Source organism: Pinus tabuliformis, chromosome 1_1, assembly GCF_031772625.1.
Source record: "Pinus tabuliformis cultivar Carrire ecotype Pingquan chromosome 1_1, CPIR1, whole genome shotgun sequence".
Lineage (NCBI taxonomy): Eukaryota > Viridiplantae > Streptophyta > Pinopsida > Pinales > Pinaceae > Pinus > Pinus tabuliformis.
The window spans coordinates 582,185,109-582,202,097 of record NC_142297.1 but is presented as its reverse complement, the minus strand read 5'-3'; the positions used below and the strand labels follow the sequence as shown (position 1 = coordinate 582,202,097).

General features: G+C 40.6%; 1 protein-coding gene across 1 annotated transcript in view; it reads right to left on the bottom strand.

Annotated features, from left to right (window-relative positions):
• Positions 1–16,989, bottom strand: part of LOC149214587 (uncharacterized) — a 117,138-nt gene that overhangs the window by 18,972 nt on the left and 81,177 nt on the right. The window contains exons 4-5 of the mRNA XM_089392335.1: positions 12,763–12,825; positions 12,542–12,607 (exon numbers count right to left, since the gene is read on the bottom strand). Of these exons, the coding sequence (XP_089248461.1) occupies positions 12,542–12,607; positions 12,763–12,825 (129 nt within the window). The remainder of the gene's footprint in view (positions 1–12,541; positions 12,608–12,762; positions 12,826–16,989) is intronic.

The window sequence follows — 16,989 nt, the reverse complement described above, 5'->3', positions numbered from 1 at the left end:
CATGTGCAAATGGAATAGTACATTGGGCATAAGACCTCGACCCTCATTAATTTCTTCTACTCTGATGCTAAGTCCTGGGATCTGCTGAAACCCCAAGTTATTCCTTTGTTGATCTCTCACGCCTACTTATGCTCAACTGACTTGCCACTCATGCTCTATCTCCTCTTATAATATCAATATTAACCCTAATAATCCTCTCAACAGTTGAGATTAAATCATAAGTTAACTTAGGAATTTTTAAATTTCCCCAAGTTTAATTGTAGGAAATAGTTAATTAATAATCTACTTAAGTGCTTGTCTCATGGGTTCTTCTGCAAGCCTTAGCGTTGAGGCAAGCAAAACCCTTCTTCTCTAATCCAATCAACACCCCCTCTTAGAGAGAAAGGTAATCTACACCACACCCAACTTCTCTCTAAGGCAATTTGGTCCCTAGCAAAACCTTGATCAAAGTGTTTGTTGTTTGCTCCTCTATATCTCTCTGAACAATGTCCTTGACGTGGTGATAATGTATGTCGATATGCTTAGAGCGATCATGAAACACTAGATTTTTAGAGAGCTTGATGCAGCTTTGTTTGTCACAGTGTATCACAGTAGGTTCCATCTTTGTCCTGAATAAACCCATGATCAGCATAGTCAACCAAATAATTTCGCACCATGCCAAACTAGCAGCCATGTACTCGCCCTCGACTGAGCTCAATGCAATTGATTTTTGCTTCCTGTTGAACCAAGAAATAGTTGTTGATCAACACTTAATACACATGCCACTGTGCTCTTCCTATCTATGGAGCTCCCTGCCCAATCTGCATCTCCAAAACCCTCAAGCCTCAACTCATCAACCTATTTATACCACAATCTGTACTCTACTATCCCCCTGAGATATCTCAACATGTGCTTAGCAACAACCCAATATGCTCTAGTAGGCTCAACCATAAACTGGCTCAATGAGTTAACTGCAAAACATGTTTGGCCATGTGTTCACCAAATGCATAAGCGACCCAATCAATTGTTGGTAAAGTGAAGCACCTACTCACTCCAATCTAGATGTATCTACCTTCTTCCAGTTTGTGACTAGAGGCATGGTCATGGGCTTACAATCTTGCATGTGAAACCTCCTCAGAATCTTCAGAGCATACTTGCCTTGCTCTAAGAAGATCTTACCATCACCCTGCCATACCTCCAACCCAAGGAAATAGTGCATCAGCCCTATATCCTTCATCTCAAATGCGCCTACAAGATCTCTCTTACACCAGAAATAAACGACTCAACCCCAATCCCTGAAGGTAAAACTATCTATCCGAGCATACCATGCTCGGGGAGCTTGCTTGAGCACATACAAGGCTCTCTTAAGTTTGCATATGTGCATCTCTTTGCTATATGTCTTAAATCCCTATGGTTGCTCAATATAAATCTCCTCCTCAACAACCCCATTGACAAAGGTTGTCTTCACATGCATCTAGTGGATCTTCCACCCCATCTATGCTGCTATAGCTACAATCACTTTGACAGACGAATATCTGGCAACTGCGACAAAGGTCTCATCATAGTCAATTCCCTCTACCTACGAGAATCCCTTAGCCATGAGTCTTTCCATGTACTTCTCAATGCTCCAATCAACCACATGCTTGATCTTGTAGAACCAATGAGAGCATACCACAAACTTGCCCTCTAGCCTCGGCACCACTTCCCTAGCATCTGTCCACACCAATTGAGTGGTTGCCTCCTGATAGCTAGAAGGCTCAACATCCAACAATTGCGCCATAAGTGCCATATATCCTATATACCTATATGGTTATCTGCTCTGTCAAACTGATGTGCTAGGATAACCAACTTGATCCTACACCTCCTTGATCAACTGATCTACTCATCTCGCTCTCCTTCTCTCGATGGTGGGAGTCATTGCCTGAGTGGGCTCCACTCACTCCTACATCCACATGCCCCTCTCGCCCTCATCCTACCCATGCACAGTTGTAGTTTGAGGTGTTGACTGAGCTTGTTGCTCCTCCTATACAGTGACCTGTTGACGCTTTAGGGACTTTTTCAAGGCTCATCCTCCTCAAACTTCACATCTCTCGTTGTCTATTTTTCTATGTGTTGGAACGTACACACTATGTCTTCGATGTCTCATTGTAACCTATGAAGACGCCCTTCTCTGTTGTGGATACTAGCTTCTTCCTTTTCTCCTCTAGTACATGATAATATACAAGGCTAGAATATGCAGAAATGAGACACATCCAGTTTCTTCCCTGTAAACATCTCCTCTAGTGTAACTCGGCCCAACACTCTGTGTGAGCTCCAGTTCTGTAAGAGAATTGTTGTATTGCATGCCTTAGCCCAATGAAACTTGGGCAGCGCCTAGTCATGCAACATGGCTTTGGTCGCTCCAACTATGGCACTATCCTTGCATTATGCCACCCCATTCTACTATGGCACGCAACTCCTTAAATGCATTCGAGGTGTACTCCTCACCATTATCAGACCTCGGCACCTTGATTTTTCTACCAATCTGATTCTCAACCAAGGCCTTAAACTCCAAAAATTTCAAGAAGACTTCATCCTTCGTCATGAAAAATATACAAGTCTTCCTATAGTGATCATCTATAAAGGTGCCATAATACTTATACCCATTACGGGATATTATAGAGAAAGGTCCACATAGATCTGAATGAACAAGGTCCAAGATACCCTTGGCCTTGTTGCCTCTTGTTAAACTTGGCAACTAGGGCCAAACTCCATGTGGGTCATCTTATTAATGGAAGTTGATATTTTTCTTGGATCCCTCTCATCGAGAGGTGTCGAATTGATCTAAAGATCATCAGATTCCGATAAGTATTCACGGAGATATGAATTTATTTGTGTTCTAGGACAATTCGTCAAGGTCGGCCAGCAACCAAATAAACCCCACTTGTGCTCAACGTTTTAGTATAAATAGAGGTGGCCTTCAAGTCATTTCAACACACTTGGGATCTCTTCCTCTCTACTTGTCTTTGGGTTTTAGTAGGAGGAGAGATCCTAAGGGATAACGATGCCTTAATCTAGAGGGCAGAATCTGGAACTGTCGGGAACTGTCGGGAAAAGCCGGAATTGCCGAAACTGTCGAGAATAGCCAGAACTGCAGGGAACAGCAGAGAACAGCGGGAACAGTCGGGACTGCCGAAATTGTTGGGAACTACCTGAACTGTCGAGAACTGTCGGAGCATCTATCTCCGAAGGAGAGCAGCATGCAAGGGACAGCTAACTAACATTGGGACAGTTGTATGGTACTTAGCAGCAAATACACCAAGCATGCAATGTTACTGCTAGCATGCAAGGGACCGCTAGCATGCAACAGCAAGCATGCTAAGGACAACAAGCATGCTAGGGACAACAAGCATGCTAGGGACACCAAGCAAGCAAGGGACAGCCTACACATAGGTCAGTATGGCAACATGGTGCAGCAATGGCACATAATGCAGTACAGTGATGGGTACAGTCATGATTAATGAAGCGTGATGAGATGCAATGTAGTGATGATGGGCGCAGCATGGTGCAGCGCGGTGAGGTGCAACATGATGACAAAATGCAGCACAACGATAGGTGAAGGAGTCATCTTGGAGAATTAGTTGAAGCATCATGTCTTCCACTGATCTCATGTATCATCTTCTTAGAGATGATCTATGCTCTTATCTAGATAAGTCAAAGTGTTGACTTCTGTTGTAAATGTACTATCTCTCTCTCTCTCTCTGTTGAACTATTGAAGAACATATAAGAAGAATTGATCAAGGGTTTCCCCACATTGGGGTTTGTCCCTGGCTAGCGCCACATCTTGTGCCCTCTTGTCTTGGCTTGTCTTCAGCGATTTATGTTTATGTTCTATCTGCAGTTTACTTTAATGTTGACGTGATTGCTAATCTCGAAAATATATTGAGCTAACTGTGAAAATTGAAATAAATTGCTCTAAGCATAGAACATACCTAAAATTAACATGGTATCAGAGCTAAGGTGAAGGCAATGCCCAAACAAGAGTGAAAGAGCAATCACCAAAGACAGTTGGGAAAGGACAAAAGGATCAGTGGATTCCTCATCCCTCAAATTCACCAAGGGTGAAGTCAAAGTAGAGAATATTATCAGAATGGCACAACGGAAGTTTCTAATGGCCTACCTAAAGATCACTTCATTGGGAAGTCTGGATCTAAGGGTGGAAGGAAAGACAGATGCCTTGGTTGCAATAAGTACGGCCATTATGCGAAGGAGCTTCCGAATGGTAGAGACACATCTCTTGATGAAGATAACAATCATTCTAGGGACATCTTCAATGATCAAAGGAATGACAGGTAATGTAGGTCATCAAGGAAACGGCCGACTCTTCAAAGAAAGCAAGGAACCCCAGGTATGAAGAATCAAATGTTGTTTTTCATAAGATAAAGAAGCGTTATCTTGTATTGGCCCTCTCCTTCAGATTCTATAGGAATCTGGCTTATTGATCGTAGTGCTTCAAGGCACCTCCTCGGATAGAAGGGTGCTCTCTCGAATTTGGTAGAAACAGAAACAACCGTGGGATTATACTTGGAGTCGATGCCACCTATCCCGGAAAGGGTGTAGGGAATGTTACCCCTCAATTGAATGAGGGTAACTCTATTCATTTACAAGAATCTCTTTTATGTACCTAATTGCAAGAAGAACCTGGTGTCCATCTCAGAAATGGAAGTCAAAGGTTTCAAGGTGGCATTCATCGATGGAAAGGTACGTGTTAAAAAATAGAATTTTCGAAGATGCTTTTTCTCACGGGTTCAAGGTTGGCAATTTGTATCAAGTTGCAAGATGGTCCATGGGGGATCATGTCAATTGACATATCGCATCTATAAAACAGGAGGTCTACCTTTGGGGCCCTACCCGATGTGAGTCAGATGGTGATAGGGATGCCTGAATTCAAGAAGAACATGAAGGTACATGTCTGAGATGTACCGAAGGAAAATCTTATAAGGGGACCATTCCCCTCATGCAGCAGGTCCACAGGTTTGGAACAACCCGAGGAGTTTGAGATTCATGATCGGGAATCTCATGTATACATGTGGAAGAAAGCCCTCTATGGCTTGAAGTAAAACACCCCGGGTGTAGTATGAGAGGATTGATAGCTGTCTGATGAAGCTGAGATTCACTAGGAGTGAAACCGATCCAAACCATTACCCGAAGGTTGTGGATGATAGACCTCTCATACCGGCACCTTATGAGGACGACCTATTTCTAACAGGTGCAGACCCTCTCATTTGCAGAAGTAAGAAGGAGTTGGATTCTGGATGTGGAATGATAAACTACAAGCCTGTGACTACCTCGAGGATCTTAACTTTCAAGAGTTATATGGTAGTGATGTCGGACCAGATTTGGGAAATGCCTCTGAGTTTCATAAACTCATTCACGTTGATGTTCTTGGTGAACTTCAGTCCGGAGCATGGTGAGCTCATATTTGCTTGAGCCTCACTGGATCGGTGCCAAGAATCTTCTGAGATATCTTCGGGGCAAAATCTCTCATTGATTGAGATACACTGCCGAAAATATTAAACTGCATGATTATTCAAATGCTGACTGGGCAGGAAATGCGGAGGATCATTAGAGCACTTCTCAGTGTTGGTTCTCTTTGGATTCTGCTTCGATATCATGAAAGAGCAGGAAGCAGAAGTCGATTGCTATAAGCACCGCCAAGACCAAATACATAGCTACGAGTATGATCTCGTGTGAAAATGCATGGTTGCAGAAGCTCTCAAGTGAGTTGTTTGTACACATGATGAATACCACTATGATTCTCTGTGACAACCAGAGGGGGGATTCAATTATTGAGGAATCCAGTATTCGATGATTGCTCCATTAGATACTGCCTTATCTGGGATATGGTAAGTCGAAGAGCGAGGAGGCTCCATCGCATTGACACTGGTGTACAAGTCGTAGACATTTTGTCAAAGCCCCGGGAAAAGGTCAAATCTGTGACTTTCCCGAACGACTTGGATTCGTTGAGAGACCTTCTTATAAGGGTCCTACATGTTGCATGAATTGAGCTCTAGGAGCTCTGGGGGGCTTGGGGTACTTACTGGGCAACATAGGACCACAGGGCGACTCACCCTCCCCTGGAGGTGCGCTAATAGTTATGTACAGGATGACAGGTTCAACCTTCCCCTGTGATACCCCACGGCGACTGTGGAACAAGATGATTAGTTCTTCAGTGGGTCGAGATGATTAGTTCTCCCATGGCAACTATGGAAGAGGATGATTAGTTCTCCTGTGCGCCAGGATATTTAGTTCTCCTGTGGCAACTATAAAACAGGATGATTAGTTCTCCTGTGGGCCGGGATGATTTGTTCTCCTGTGGCAACTGTGGGGTAGGATGATTTGTTCTCTTGTGGACAGGATGATTAGTTCTCCTGTCTAGGCATCCTACCCATGCAGTCTGGGACTCATGGGAAGTACCTCTCATCTAATCAATGAGCAAGGAAATGCGATTAGGGACCATAGCAGTACTATCGATGGACGCATCGATGTATCTACCGTACTCCCTATGCTAGGATGACCTCCATTGATCTGGGATCAATGAAACTAATCTGGGATCAGTATGACTGGTTTGAGACACTCTCTTGTGATATTGATCTGGGATCAATAAATCTGACTTCGAGCCAATAAGAGTGATGTGACACACTCTCTTCAGATGAAACTGACTTTGGGTCAGTAGAGAATGGTATGAGACATTCTCGATCAATTCTTCTTCTTCATGGTTCAGCAGAGCAGAGCAGTGCAGGGCACTGATGGCAGAGATAGTACAGTCGATATGGATCAGCGGATGGAGTTCTCCCTAGTTGAGAGGGAGTGTTAAAATTCGCAACTAGGGCCAAAATCCATGTGGGTCATCTTATTAATGGAAGCTGATATTTTTCTTGGATCCCTCTCATCGAGAGGTGTAGGAACTGTCGGAACTGCCCGAACTATCGGGAACTGCCGGAACTGCCGGAACTATCGAGAATCGCCGGAATTGCTGGAACTGCCGGGAACAGCCGGGAACTGTTGGGAACTGTCAAGAACAACAGGAACAACCAGAACTGTCGAAACTGCCGAGAACTGTCAGAATTGTTGGGAACAGCCGGAACTGTCGGGAACTATCGGAGCATATATCTCCGAAGGAGAGCAGCATGCAAGGGACAGCTAACTAACATTGGGACAGTTGTATGGTACTTAGCAGCAAATACACCAAGCATGCAATGTTACACCTAGCATGCAAGGGACAGCTAGCATGCAACAGCAAGCATGCTAAGGACGACAAGCATGCTAGGGACAACAAGCAAGCAAGATGCAGCGTACACATAGGTCAGCATGGCAACATGGTGCAGCAATGGCACATAATGCAGTACAGTGATGGGTATAGTCATGATTAATGAAGCGTGATGAGATGCAGCATAGTGATGATGGGTGCAGCATGGTGCAGCGTGGTGAGGTGCAGCATGATGACGAAATGCAGCACAACGATAGGTGAAGGAGTCATCTTGGAGAATCAGTTGAAGCATCACGTCTTCAATTGATCTCATGTATCATCTTCTTAGAGATGATCTATGCTCTTATCTGGATAAGTCAAAGTGTTAAATTCTGTTGTAAACGTACTATCTCTCTCTCTGCTGCATAAGAACATATAAGAAGAATTGATCAAGGGTTTCCCTACATTGGGGTTTGTCCCTAGCTAGTGCCACATCTTATGTCCTCTTGTCTTGGCTTGTCTTCTGCAATTTATGTTTATGTTCTATCTACGGTTTACTTTAATGTTGATGTGATTGCTAATCTGGAAAGATATTGAGCTAACTGTGAAAATTGAAATAAATTGCTCTAAGCATAGAACATACCTAAAATTAACATCTCTGCCAGGAAAAGATGACTTGGCATACTTGCCAAGTGTACAACACTTGCATACCTCACGTTGATCCATGCTGCATTGTGGCAGCCCTGTCACTATCTCCTTGAGAATATTCAACGCTCCATGGTGTAGAAGCCCCATGTGCCTATGCCATAACTCTCCAAGCTCATTGCTTGAGTCACAACCTCCTTTGCTAGTCAATGGTGTGTCCATCTCAAACTGTGTTTGTACAGGTTCTTGTGCCTAACCCCAATTTGCTTTAGCACCTTGGGCACTGAGGGTTTTATAAAAAACCCTACCCCGTCTTAAGGTCACCTCGTACCCCTTATCCTCCAAAGTTGAAACTAAAACAAGGTTCTTCTTAAGCCCCAGCACGTCCTCCCATATCGATGTTGAACTGCATGTACTTTTCTGACAGATGGTTGAAATACTTCTTGTTTTCCATCTATGACGAGACGCACTGCTATCCACATACCACCAGCCACCAGCCTAGATCCATCTTACCTCTAGATCTACCAAGCACAAGAGGGATCAAATCTCTTTTCACTTTAAAAGAGGTTTGCATCTCAGGGGATTTGACTCCTCTCGGCACTTGGTCGATTCGGAGTTAAGATGGATCTAGACTTGTTTAATTTGCCCCTTTAAATAGGCTATACTCCACATGAATACCATGGGTCAATACCATCGAGTTATTTTTATTTTAATGTTTTTTTAATTTTATTTTAACAGAGTAAAAATCTTTTCACGTTATAAATTTTATTTTTTATTTTATTCTAATTTTAATTTTTATGTAATTTGATCGAGTCAAAATGTTTAAAGGACAGGATGGGGCATTACAACATCTATTCTCTCTTCCATACTGGGTTGGAGAGCGCCTCTCGGCGCAATAAACCAGTAGCCACTAAACTTGCCATACAAGCAATGAGTGAAAACTCCTCAAAATGAGAAAAGAACTCATTTATCTCTACAGAGGCTACTACTTGGTCCTTCTTGGACCCTTTCTTCCTGTTATGGCATTTAGTGGCATAATGCTCAAACTAGTGGAATGAAAAGCACTTGATCTTGCTAAGATCCTTTTTCTTCTTCTCACTCTTAGAATTCGGCTCACCACTAGACTTGGTCCCTTTGCGGGCTACAACAAAATTTTCCTCATCTTCCTTGTTTTTAACACAAGACCATCCTGACCTTGTCTGCAAACCTACTCTTGGATGTAATCACCCCATAAACACTCCCAATCTAGAAAATTTGCTTGACCACATATCCCATCTGTGACGGCTTACCACAATTTGGTGAAACCTAATAGGGAAAAATTTACCAGATCCCTATCTAGAACTATCTCACCCACACCAACCAATTCTTCCTTTACTTTGGAAAACTTGGTGAGATAAGACACTACTGAATTTGACTTTGACATTTTAATACTCCTAAGTTTGTCCTTCAGCACAACTTTCTGGCCTCGCTCCAACCCTAGTAGAGATCAATGATGGATGTCCACGTGTCTTTGGCCTTCTTCTTCCCAATTAGACGAGGGATAATGTGCTTCTTGACTCCTTCTAGGATGATCCTTCTTGCCTTGGCATCCATCTTATTATGTTGAGCCAACTGCTGAGGATCAGTGGGTGGAAATAGGACATTATCAACAAAATCCCAAAACCCTTGTTTCTCCAACACCACTGTTATCTATTCAAGCCACGAACAAAAGTTGGACGCATTGTCCAATCTGTCTTCAAATCTCAGACCCTCATATGACATACTGACAAATCGAACTATTGAAAGCACATTGCACTATCGGAACCAATGTGCACTGCCCAGAAACCCTGAGAGCGAAATCGATCTGATAAACATGCTCCCTCTGAATCACAAAATTTGTTGTTAAAGATAAAATTTGTGCTTGGTCTTCAATCAAAAACTGAGCTCTAATACCATGTTAGATTTCCTTAAAACCCAGTTACTAATTTACAATTTTCTTAGTGTAAAAACCATAAATACAAGCAATTGTTGCATTGGAAACTTAAACTGCAAATACACTGAGTTTTCAAACTTAGAATACACAGCAAAAAATAAATCAGAAGACAAACACATCAACCATAGAACACAAGATATACCCAAGACCACCAAACCTACATGACTACCCCCTCAACCCAAGCATCCTTAAGTGAAGACAAGCCTCCATGCTAGTAAACAAGTGTGTGCATGCCATCTAGCACTCAACACTCCCCCTCCAAGATGCCCAGCACTCCTCCAAAGTAAGGCATCATCCAAGCAAGCAACCAAACTCCATATGTCAGCTACATGAAGAAGTCATCAAGCTCCATAGGTCTCCAAAACACCAAGGAAGAATGCCACATGAACATCCACACAAGGTCTAGCAATCAATAATCAATTCAACTCCACAATGTTTATCAATCACAAAACAACCAAGGGCCATCCATGCACATTGTGCACCTCGCATTGCATGAAGCATCTCTAGGCATGGTGTTCATTGTTGTCACTTTCAAAGCAACCCCAAAGGTTTGTGGCAAGCTAAGAATGTGCCATGTGAATGTTTATTCGATTGCTAAAGTGGTAGGGATGACATGGTATTGACACATGGCAATGATGTGGCAAAAGTGATAGCATGGCACTATGACTCGCAAATATGTGGTAGGCACTCTAGCTAACATTGTATGTAGTAATAAGTGTCAATGACCCTAACTATGCAACAAGGTGTGAACTTCTGACCACGTGGTAGCTAAGGTGATGCTCTATGGTTGGGTCTACATAGCATGAGCACTCCATGTTTTTGGCAAGGGCCAAAGGGAATTCCCATTTCAAAAGAGTTGAGCTCCCTAAGAAGGCCCACATGGGTCCTTTGACGAAAAAAGGGGCCACTGAAAAGGGGCTCATAGCAAGAAGAGCTTGCAAAAATTAGCAAAGAACCAAACCAAGGGCTTAGGGCCAATGAAAGGCATGGAGCTTAGCCTCCCTTTAAATTTCAACCTGCAAGCACAATATGCCACACAAAATATTGTTCCAAGCCAAAACAATGCCAAAAAAGAAAAAGGAAGGAAAAAACTCAAAAAAATGAAACAGACTTAGCCTTCTTTCCAATTGTTCTTTATTTGCTAAGAACACTCAAAGCACAAAGAGAAAAGAATATGCAAATCAGTGAGTGCCACAAAGCTGGATGAAATTACAAATAAATCAGAACAAAGAGGGAAAAAACTTTATAAACAAAGTATTTCACTCATTTGTCCATCACTGAAGAAAAAAGAGCATATCTTGAACAAACATGTGACTTTTCAAATGAAACAAAAGACATTTCTAGTTAGAAACAATGTTCCGAAAGGAATGGAATGGTCCATTTAACCCTTAAATGCTCAAAAACTGCAGAAAGAAAACTACTCTTTGTGCATGCAAGACAACCACCAAGCCCAATCAATCTTTCATCAAATGATCCTCCATGCTATCTAAATAGACACCATGGGGCAATATAGTGTTGAAGCCATAGATCAAGTGCTATTAATATAAAGGAGATGTTGAACCATTGTATCACTCATGTATAAAATTATCATGACCACTGGATTATTAAAGTAAAAGGGACAATATGGAAACACACTAAAAGAACAATAGAACAAGTTGTACTTACATTAAGAAGCTTGATTTTTTTTGTACTTACTTAGCTTATGTATTGAGAGATTGCATTACTCAATATTCTCTCTTATTTTCTGCGTACCTTTGTCTATGTTGTATAAATTTCATATCGTATAAGCGCCACAATGAGCGAGTGAAGGCCTAGGGGCTGCATTAATTAGAGACAAACAGAGGGGATTTCTTGCACACAAATCCAAAATTGAGGATAAGCTGACCAAAAATTAATAGTTACAAGCCAACTTGAGGTATTTTGTATTTCTTTAGAAATTGAGGTCAACTTTCATACATTTAAGTGTATATATATAAATGCAATTTTTACCCAAATATATGACGAAAACTTCTCAAGTTCCAGACAATTCAAACAAGGGACTTCAGACATTTTCAGATCTGCTCATCCAAATGCACGTGAAAATGCAATATTTCATATGGCCTACCCACTGCTAGAAGGGTTAACACATACCTACATAAAGATGCCTTTTTGAATTTTTCTTTATATTATAGTTTAGATAAATGGATATCATTAAGTTTATAAAATATATGATAAAAATTCCCATTCCCTTTACCATTTAGCTAAAATTTGCAACTCTAGGCCACTCACACTGAATTTTAAACCCACTACTGACAAACGGCCTGTACAAATATTTGTCAAAATGTCCAGATACTGTTCTGACATAACTACCAAACATAATAATAACACAATAGTTAAAGTGCTGCTATTTACTCCAAATACTGTAACGTGGATGAAGATGATGACCTAAAATATAAGCTACATAATTTCTAATGCTTAGCAAACATTGCTGCACTCACTTATAGACAGGCCACATACAAAAGGTAAAAATTCCAAAGATCTGTAGAGATGCATATGTAAGTGCTCTTAGAAATCCTAACATACAATGCCTGCCTCAAATATAACAGTCCTGCAATCTTTGCGAACGATTCCATTTTCTTGTAAATTTAATTAAGAGTGCAATATACACCAATTCTACAATCCTGACATTCATGACCAAAACCAAAAAGCAATCAAGTCGAAGAATTGGATATCCTGACCTTGGGATTTGTAACAATAACTCCAAATGCACTAAAAGTATCATAGAGCAGCTTTTCATCTACATCCTGCAAAAGATCAGATTGGACAACATCCATTAGGTGCCTATTTACACTACAAGAGAACCAACATAAGCGTTGCCAAAAATTGAAATTCTCCTGCTTGAACTTAGAAATTCATTAAAACTATTTTTGAGATCCATTTAATCAGCAAGTAAGCTTACAGGATCAAGATTGCCAACAAATAAGTTTGCTCCGACATCCAAGCTCTTCTTATCTTGGGAAGCCTGGACGAAAATTGATGAACCACAAAGCAAATATTATTACAATCAGATTTTTTTTGTACAAAAATGTTTGTCTTCTTCAAATGAATCTAAAAGAATCTACCATCTACAAATAACAGGCAAGAACTTTCCATGTTTCACCTCAAAGAGCACATTACAAGAAAGTATATGCTGTATCACAGATAAATACAAAGCATGGAAATAAAGAAAGAAATGGATATTCACTAGATTCGCAGATTGTGGCAAAGTCAGAAAAAATATAAAATACAACAGTTGAGCTGTTTTTATATTAAAGCTCATATATCAACATGAATTGAGCAGAAGGAATCATATGCAGTAAGCCATGTAGTAGGGAACAAAATTTCTTTGGTTGTCTTAAGAACACGATACAGTGATACAACTAACATGTACACAACCCATGAAAAAAAATCTTAAACTGCACTGCCAAATCTAAACAATATTTCCAGATCAAGGGTCAGAAAGCTGCAAAGAATTGAAATCATGGGCATGAGAATAAAATAGAGGCTACAGCCATACTTGCCTGACCTTCATCAGGATTACCTCCAATAGTTCCAAAGCATTATTCCATAAAAGAATTTTCTAGGCTTTCTAGCCAAAATTCAAATTCCATGATAAGGGTTGACAGTTCACCCCATTTACTATCCATGGATCACGGAAAAGAAAGCGTGGGGGATTTTCGCGATCTGTTTTGCTTGGAAAAAAATGTGCACGCGTGTGAAAAAAACCAGAAACCAGTAGACATAAGATTTCAGAATACCATTCATGAATTTAAATTTGGACATAAAGCCAGAAAAAAGAGTTATCATTTAAAGGGAACCGAACATTCTATTTCAACTTGAATTGTATAAAATTAGTGTTAGCGTTCTTTTTTTAATATAATTTTTCATTTTAGTGACCAAGATGTCAATTGAAAACCAGCACACCAGCAGACACGACCAAAAAGTTTGCTGAGAAGGTCAATATGCCAGCTGAAATGACTGATGTGGCATTTCAAAAATCTGAAGTGCCACTAGAACATTTTAGAGGACCTTCGTACAAGGCAATGTTTACAAAATGCATTTCCAACAACTCGGGGTGCAGTTTCCTGTTACATAGCGAGCTGCTCAACAAAGCAGCATTTGCATCTTCTTCTCCAAACTTCACACCTGCTTGCACTAACTGCTTTATCAGCACCCTTTAACTGATTTATGCGACAACATATTTTTTGTTTTGAACCAAAATAGCTGAAGAAACTTGGTGTGGTTTTGACCCAAACAGCTTGTTTAACTCTTCCAATATTCTTTGCAAGGTTTTTCCAGGTCAACATGATGCAACTTACAATATGATACAGCAAGTCTAATAATTGGCTTGGATTTGTCATCTCTGCTCTGCAAATAATAAGATTTTAGGCTATGTGGGTTGTGTTTCATGTTGAGATATTGTCATTGATGTCAAAACAATAAGAGATTGTTGAGAGGTCAAATGAAATAGATTGCTAGCACTGAGAGATTGTTCAGTAGCACACAGAATGCTTCATTCAAGTTAAGGGGAAGAAAAGGGAGCGTACTGATCAGAGCGTTTTTCATGGCAGTGATACAGGGCATTCCAAACAAGAATGCATTATGAGGCCCGAAGAAATTGCCAGAATCACTAACAAAGATGGAAGCCTCATCAACTCAGAAGCTATTGGGCAGCTTGTGCATCTAATGCAGCTGGATAGAAGTAATGATGGTAAGAAAGGAATTGATTTGGCTTTGTGTCGTACATCCCTTGTAGGAGATGACTCTCTCAGCCAATTTGTGCAGCTCCAGTGCTTGCCTACTTTGGATGATTGGCCTCAAGAAGCACGTAAAGGAAAGACTGGAGATGCAGGCAGCCCAAAGGAGGGTGACAAAGTTGTCAAAGATTCAAGAACTCCTGTTAATATTGCTACATACACTTGATAGGTTACCTGTAGATCTGGATGCTCCAAAGATATGTAATGTTGGGAAATCTGTAAACCACTTGAAAAATCACAAGAACAAGGAGATTCAGAAAGCTAGGATCTTAATTGATACATGGAAGAAACGTGTGGATGCAGAAATGAAGTACAATGACACATAATGATGAATAATTCTGCCAAAAGTAGTATTACTAAGGTCCGCCCCTAAAACAAATTTAAATAAGTATTATAATTGATACTCAAGTCAGCTCCTCTTTAAAACATGTTGGGCCCCCCTCCTATAGAAATAATGGTTCAATGTGGGCTTGAATAGTATAAATAAACAAGACGTCTCCTCCCTTTGGCCTTCAACTCGTCGAAGGGAGAAGAAAAGTGAAGCTCGGGTCTGCAAAAGGAGTTTATAGGTTTCATATCCCATGAACCTGGTGGGAAAGTAAAGAAGAAAACATTTGATTTGGTTTCTGACATCGGCCTAATCTCAGACTTAAACTCAGCCTGTGGAGACTTAGAACAACAGACCTCAGACTGTTAAGTTTTGGAGCTGACTTAGACTACAACAAGACTCGGCCTGCAGTGACCTGTAACTAATTCGGACTATGGTGATCTGAGCAATTTTGGACCTATGATTTCAACCTCCCTTCTGTGGAACTTTGGTCCTGTGAAAAGGGAATTTCAGATTGTATCCTGGAGTGTAGTAGCTTGTATTCAGACTGTATCTCAGACTGTAGCATCTCATCTGTAACATTTCAGACTAAGGCAAGACTAGGATCTCGGACTGTGTACTTCGAACATTTGTAGCGGATCTTTGGAGCAATCTTTAAACTTTCTGAAACAGCTCTAGACCAAACCTTGAAGTGGCTATAAGAGCAGATATTTTGAAGACACTCATGGACCAGACTTAAAGACAATTGTGAAACAGTCTTGTAGACAAGCAATCTTGGAGACACTGGAGAAGTTTTTTTTGGAAGCCCTTTCTGAAGCAAAGTTTTTGGGAACTGCATAACAACTCCTTGTGGGCATCCTTGAAGTCCTTTGGAGTAGTATTAAGGATTTTTGGAGCAGACTTTAAAGCGACCATAGAGCAGATTGTGGAGACCCTTTTGTGGCATTTTGAAGCCCTGAAAGAGTAGACTTTTGGAGCAAATTTGAACCAGACTTTGAAGTCTGAATGAGTGCCTCTTGCAGCAGACTTGAATCAGGTCTTTTGGAACAGACTTGAAGCAGTCTTAAAGACATAATTAGAGCAGACCCTGCAGAGATTTTGGAGCATTCTTTGAAGTATCATTTGAAGTGATTGTTTAAGAATTCTTAGAGCAATCTTTGAGTTTTTGGATCAGATCTGGAAGCTATCTTGGAGATATCTTGATAAAGTTTTGGAACATATTGGAAGTGTTTGTACAAGGCTGGAGCCTTGTGAGCGACCAGGTTGGAGACTGGATTTATATTGAGGATTGGAGTCCTCATACAAGGTTGGAGCCTTGTGAGCAACCAGGTTGGGGATTTATATTGAGGATTGGAGTCCTCATACAAGGTTGGAGCCTTGTGAGAGACCAGGTTGGACCCTGGATTTATATTTGAGGACTGGAGTCCTCATTCAAGGTTGGAGCCTTAAAAAAGTTGAAGATTTTATTTCTAAAGGTTGGAACCTATGTTTGTAAACGAGGATTGGAGTCCTCACTATTTTTAATAACAAAGTTATTTTTGTTCTACTTGTGTTTTGGCTTATCTTGTAAAAAGATTTTTAACTAGCACAATATAACAATTGAAATAAATACTGATTCACCCACCCCCTCCCCCGGGTCTTTCCAACATTTCAGCCAACCTTAACCAAGTCTATGTTGAAAATTTGGCAGCTCAGGGATGAATTTTGAAAAATAGAAAGTTTCAAGTTTGACTTTCCAAAAATATTAAATCACCTTGAATGAATTGGTAATCAAGTATTGTTGATGGAAAATCCCTTCTGATCATCAATCAATCCTAATAATTCAATTTTGACTTAATCATTAATATTATAATATTATTTCTATGATACTATTATATTATTATTAAAAAGAAATTCAAGTTACTCAATCATGACTCTCAATAATGTTCTCCTACACTCATTATTGGCATGGCATATTCCTCTTACACTCTCATTAATGCTCTTACACTTTCTTACGCTCTCATTAAAGCATATCATTAAAGGTTCCTCTTACACACTCTTTAATTAGTATGTTACACTCTCC